The sequence below is a fragment of the Marmota monax genome, unplaced genomic scaffold (assembly GCF_021218885.2).
Source record: "Marmota monax isolate L192 unplaced genomic scaffold, Marmota_monax_Labrador192_F-V1.1 WCK01_AAM20220418_F8-fsc00968, whole genome shotgun sequence".
Taxonomy (NCBI): Eukaryota; Metazoa; Chordata; class Mammalia; order Rodentia; family Sciuridae; genus Marmota; species Marmota monax.
This window is the reverse complement of record NW_026694731.1, coordinates 106751-112750: the sequence shown is the minus strand read 5'-3', so window position 1 is coordinate 112750 and position 6000 is coordinate 106751. Positions and strand designations below refer to the sequence as shown.

The following is a 6000-nucleotide window of genomic DNA, read 5'->3' as shown; positions in this document are numbered from 1 at the left end:
CTTCCTCTTTAGATATGTCTTTTCACTCTATAATTTAATTGCAAAAAAAATTTAGAGACATTCCATTTTCATTTTAATTGGTTCACAAAATTAGAGTTCTATTTTTCATTAATAACTGCTCAAATCCATGGGAAGGAAAAACAGCCCAAATGCGTATTTCTGACTTCCTGCCTAACTGTGTATGAACACAGCAAAGTCAATGCCTCCGCTTCAGGACTGTGTGTTTCATGATCTCTTTCAACTAACAATGATGTAGCCCAACAACTTTTAATCATAAAAAATGAGTTTAAACATAGTTTTAAGATTGCCATTTTATTCAGCCTGAAACGCTTGCCCAACTGAAAGAAGTATGTGCACCTCCTCAACCCAATTTCCAGGTCTCTCAGGCCAGCGCTGCAGAGCACAGTATCTGACCACATGGCTGAAGAACTAAGGTCCTGGGTAAACACGGACAGTGTGGAGGCACAGCCACCAGCCCCTCCCAGGAGCGCGGGTATCCACACGCTGGTCGTCTTTGTAAGCCCCAGCCATGTGCAGACGGACACTTCAAGGAGCAGCACCTCAGCCGGCTCCAGCTGTCCTTTGGAGGAACTGGATCGGGCTGTTCAGAAACTGGCCCCTCCAGCACATCAGGATCTCGGTGGCCAGAAACTTTTCCTCTGTCTGAGCCCGTGGGAGCAGGACCCGGCTGAGTGACGGAGCTGATGGGCTGCAGGAGTGGAGAAGACACAAACCAGCGCCCTGGCCGGGTCCCCTCTGCTCCAGTGCTCTGCAGGGGACTACTCCTACTGGGGGGGCTTCTTTTCTGAGGAGAGACCTACAAAAAACAGCAGGCAGACGTTTCAGGTTAAACTCAGAATCACATTGTCCCCCCTCTGGCTTCGGGCCAGCATGCATTTCCAGGATGGCCAGAGAGAGAGCGAGAGGGACAGAGGTTCCATTCCTGAGCTCCCTGTGCACACTGGGATTCCAGGCAGGTGCCAGCTGCCTTCTTTGGCACTGGCACATGTTCACCGGGTTGTGACATTGGGTGGCCCAGCTCATGCCTAAGAAGGAATGTTCTGACGTCCTCCGGCGATGGCTTGGGCATTTCCCTAGGAAAGCGAGTCATTTCTATTGCTGCTAGAGTTGGGTCACGCCCCAGAGAAAGATCACTCTGGACAAAGGAAAGTATGTGTGTGGGTGAAGTGGCCCTGGGAAAGTGGGGCCCTGGCTCCCTGGGAAAGCCCCGGAGATGCAGGCAGTGCTGAAGAGGCACTGGGCTTCAGGAAGAGACACGGAGACCTGGTAAGGGTTAGGAAGACAGTCGCGACCCTGCAGAGGACCTGACAGATACCCAAGGCCAGTGGCCATGTGAAGACAAGGGCAGAGGTTGGAGCTCTGCTGCCACAACCATGGAACACCTGGGCCACCAGGAGCAGAAACAGAGTTGACTTTCGATGTGTCTCTACAGTGTTGTAAAATACCCACACACAGTAACTGAGCTCAGCTGGGAACTGTGACCAGAGGACCATGCTACATGGTACTCAGCACTCCTCCCCTCAGCCTGGCCAGGGACCCTCAGTGGACTCTGCCCCCTCAGGGGACCCTGCCCTGCCCTCTTCCAGCCACAGGGTCTGCACAGTGCTTGTGTCCTGTCTCTAGAAGGAGCTCTGGCATCCCTGCGGACCCCTGGGTGCCAGGGGAGCTCCTTGTAGCTGGTGAGGGGCACAGAGAGGAGGCTGGGCTGTGCAGCTAGGCTGTCCTCAAGTCCCGCTCAAGAGCCCACATGGTGGGAAGGAGGGACAGAGCAGCGGCCCCAGGCAGGAGGCCAAGCTCAGGTGTCCTGGGCCACCAGGTTCCGGCAGAGCTGAAACCAAGCATTCTAAATCGTCTCTGGGCAACTCCGGGTACTTTCAAGGTAGGAGGAAGGACTGTGCTCTACAGTTTCTAAGCTTGATTCATGATCAGGGCTCTCCGTCTGTCCCTGCATGAGGCCCAGGAAGGCTAGAAGAGGTTCCAATGGTACTGCAGAAATCAGCATGGATACCCACTGTCCCTTTAAAAATACACAGAGCTTCCTCTATCCCATTCCATGTAAAGAAAACAGCCACTGTTGTAGGTGGTCATAAGAGAAGTAATAACGGAAGATACTAGGATAAAAATATAACGGGAAGCATTTACTAGAGATGAGAAGGTGAACTCGCCAGTGGTCAGATAGTGAAAGGAAACAGAAGCGGGTGTCCTATCAGCACAGCACACTCGTTAAGAAGGAGGGCTGCGGGCTGCATGGACAGCCAGAGGCCTGGGGTGTGAACTGCAGGTGCCCGCACGGGGCCGGCTCACCGTTGTCCTTGGGCTGCCCGTCTGGCGGAAGCAGGTCCACAGCACACCTTGGAGGGCCCGGCTGCGAGGAGCGACAGAACATCGTTACAGCAACGGGACTTCAGCAGCACCCAGGATGCTGTGCCTCGTCCAGCAGGCCCCACCCGCGTGGTTCCCCCCAGACCTGTTGCCCTCGTGCCGCATCCGACCCCTCCCTCCCCTGCCCACTGGTTCTGCCCCTCCTGATTCTGCTCTGCATTTGGCTAGAATTTCCATGACTCTGGGGTTTTCCTCTTTTGTTGGGGAACAGCTGAGTCTTGGATCTCTGCAGAAGTGAACACTTTGGTAAAACTCACCGTAGCCCATAAACAGAACAACGTGATTCACCATCAACAAATGCTCTTTTTAAAACCCGCACACTGGGAGCAATGAGAGGGCCAGGAATAAAAACACAAGTTTAAAGTTGTTAGTGGCTCAAGGCAGAGCTCCCAGGTGCTGTGGAGGGCAGAGCCGAAGAGCCCAGGAGGGTGGAGTGCGCAGGCCTCTCCCTCTGCACGGGTGCCTCCAGGAGTCGTTCTCTACGTTCTCAGGGTTTAGACCAAAGATGCTGAGATGTTTCTCTTGGAATTCTCGCCTAGGTTCTCACCAGGTAGAGCGGCTAGATATCGACTATCAGGGGCGCATCAAACAATCAACTGAAGGAACAAAAATCTGTGGACCTGGTGGAGCGTGGTCGTTCCCAGCCCTGGGAACGGAAGGCTGGGCTTCATCTGCCGGCCTGTGTTCCTGCTCCCAACACTCTCCTACCCCGACACCCCGTGGCACAAGAGACCACAGGCTGGGCTCCAGTTGTTTAGTCATCTGCTAAAAATACTTAATGGGAACTTTTTCATGGTCCCCGGTGGGGGCCATTCACAGGCTGCCAGTACACTGAAGGTGGCCTGAGACTTCAGCTAAGGGACCCCACCGCCGGGCCTGGCCTGCTTCACCTGCTCCCCCACCTGGAGAGGAAACGAGATCACCTCTGTCTTTGATCCCCTCGCTTACTCTGAGAGTCTCAAGAACAGGGTTAGGGTTAGTGACGCGTTCCCCGTTTTACACGCCAGGCAAGGTGCCCCAAGAAGGTAGACACGCTGCAACCCCACCACAGCAAGGCACGTGGCTCAGCGCAGCTCACAGTGAGCGGACAGGGGGTACTCCTTTAAAATCAACAGGGTTTCCTCGTGCAGAGATCCGTTCGGTGGAACACTGCTTGACGGGGAAGGCGTCACACAGAGGACCCTGTCCCCACAAGAGCTGGGCCTGCTGCTGCGTGCCTCTTCTGACCGACGGGGGAGCCTGGGAGCCTCAGCTTTCTTTCCATTAAGGAGGATGGGACAGAAGCCCCTCTCTGCTCCCAGGTCAACGTGCAGGACCCTTGGTTCTACAGTTAGTCCGTCTGTCACGAGAACATTTCCCCAACCCTTACAGGTTCCGTCTCCTTCTGATTCCCACAGTCGTGGTTTACTTCTACATCCCTGACAGGATGTGATCAGGAACGAGCGCTGATGACTAAGAACCCGGGTAATGAAGAGAACAGGACAGGCACAGGCAGTGGACAGAAGCAGCCGCGGCCTCCACGGGCAAAGGACCAAGTTCCCCTCAGGCTGCACCACGCCAGGCCACCGAGGGAGAGGTGCTCTGAGCCCTGACGTCTGCCCGCCCCCCAGGGGTCACAGTCTCACCCCTTGGAAGAGGAGCCTGTTGTCCCCTGGGAGAGGACAGGCAGGACCCTTTCAGGAAGGTGGGGAACATGCTTTTGGTAAGGGCTGTGCTGAGAAAATGCCAATAAAAAGTCTCAGACTTTGGCATAATTAGAAACAGAGTTGATCGAAGCCAAGGGGTGGGGAGAGTGTCTGGGCACACAGAGAGCAGAGCAGGTGGCAGCCTTCCTGGATGGAGGCTCTGTGAGGAGAACAGAGGCTGGCCTCCCTTCAGGGCAGTGGGCACCGCTCCAAGAACAAGGTGGGCCACTGCAGTCTGGCTCACTCAGGTGGACCGTGCCAATCAACTCCACCCAGGTCCACTTCATCTTGCTGGGCACACACGGCCACGGGGGACAACTGAAGTGGGTCACCTCTTCCTGGATCTTTCAAGAAAATCCCCTCCACAGGAAAACGTCAAAAACCATTCTGCACATATGTGGTGACAGCCACCGTAGCTCAACACGAGTTGGAAGCTGTCCCTCTGTTTTCTTTCTTCAGTTTTTGCTCCATCGACTTTGCTATTCTATATACATAGAAGCCCCCTGTGGCATTGGGTAGGTGGTTGAAAGTGGCCCCTATAACAGGCTATGTTTGCTCAAGGAATTGTGGCTCAATTGGAAATCTTGTGATTACTTTTTCATATCTATGTGTCCTGAGGATTCAGAGCCCAAAGAATCACTACTGTGTCCATGCACCTCTGGAACTTGGCCAGTGGAGGCTGAGGTGCAGTAGAGCCTCCTTCTGCAGGAGACACGATGTGCCCCAATTCCAGAGACACACCTGGTCTCTACCAGAAGAGGACGCTGTCACGATTTGTTGAAGTAGGACCTCTTACTTACTGGATGCTCCCACTGGTCCTGCGTGGTGCGTGGGCCTGCTGGCACCCCCAGGTCCCGCAGGTGGAAAGCCAAGCCACAGGTGCAGGCCGGGAAATGTATCTGGGGAGACAAAGCCATTGGTCTACTGGGAGGGGTGGAATGGGGTGTTAACACGTGCTCTCTACAACAGGGATGGTCAGTCTTAAGGTGCAGCCCCATCTGTCATAATTAAGACCCAGAGCAGCGGGTAGGTCGACGCGGACTTGGGACTCACAGGACGAGGCTCCTTGCTAGCTAAGTCTTCCCTGAGGTGACACTACAATTACTCCTCCATCTCGGAGAAATTAGGAGCCCTGGGGAAGCGCACACAGGGGACGCTGCTTCTGGGTGGTCTTCACAGAGACCTCCGTGAAGACCAGCCCGCCCTGACCCGGGGGAAAAGGTCCCTCAACTGCAGGCAGCATCAGGAACTGAGAGGAAAAGAGTCAGTGTGGAAGGCTACTAGAGCGTGGACATAGAAGGACTCAGGCCCAGGACGACCTTCCCTGTCTAGAGAGAACAAAAGCCTTTGTATTTCAGGTTTCCCACCACAAGAGGTGTGAGCAACTGCAGGAAAGGCCTCGAGCCCGCGTTTCCCAGGTGTGGTGGGTCTGGGGAGGAATCCTCGTTCTAACAGAAACACATGGAGGCTGGCACTACTGGTGACGGAGGCTGGCACTACTGGTGACAGAGGCTGGCACTCCTGGTGACAGAGGCTGGCACTGCTGGTGACGGAGGCTGGCACTACAGGTAATGTGCTCTGAGAAGCATCTTTTTCAGGAATGCTGGGCTGAAAGGCTGGTGGTCCCTGCGCACTGTCCGCCCATGAGCAAGCCCAGCTGTGCCCAGGAGTAACTGAGTGGAACTTAAAGTTGCCATTTCACTGCTCCCAGGGCAGGGCAGCAGCCACATACCTGTTTTAGTTGTTTTTCTAGTTTTTCTTTCTCCATCTGACAAACTTTGATCTACAGAGAAAACACAGGCAGTTGGTTATCAGGAGGAGCTCGGGCCGTAGGGGAACCTGGGACCGGCCAGTGCAGGGCACAGGGAGCGGCTGAGCCAGCAAAGAGCTGTGCTTGGGTTTCAGGCGTGCG

At 54.8% G+C, this 6000-nt stretch overlaps 1 protein-coding gene across 8 annotated transcripts in view; it reads right to left on the bottom strand.

Annotated features, from left to right (window-relative positions):
* Positions 1-293: 293 nt before the first annotated feature.
* Positions 294-6000, bottom strand: part of LOC124079044 (TNFAIP3-interacting protein 3) — a 74654-nt gene continuing 68947 nt past the window's right edge. For all 8 annotated transcript variants that reach the window (XM_046424203.2, XM_046424214.2, XM_046424213.2 and 5 more), the window contains 4 exons: positions 5821-5871; positions 4889-4987; positions 2326-2386; positions 294-817 (listed from right to left, as the gene is read on the bottom strand). In XM_046424203.2, coding sequence (XP_046280159.1) covers positions 786-817; positions 2326-2386; positions 4889-4987; positions 5821-5871 — 243 coding nt within the window. In that variant the 3' untranslated portion in view covers positions 294-785. The remainder of the gene's footprint in view (positions 818-2325; positions 2387-4888; positions 4988-5820; positions 5872-6000) is intronic.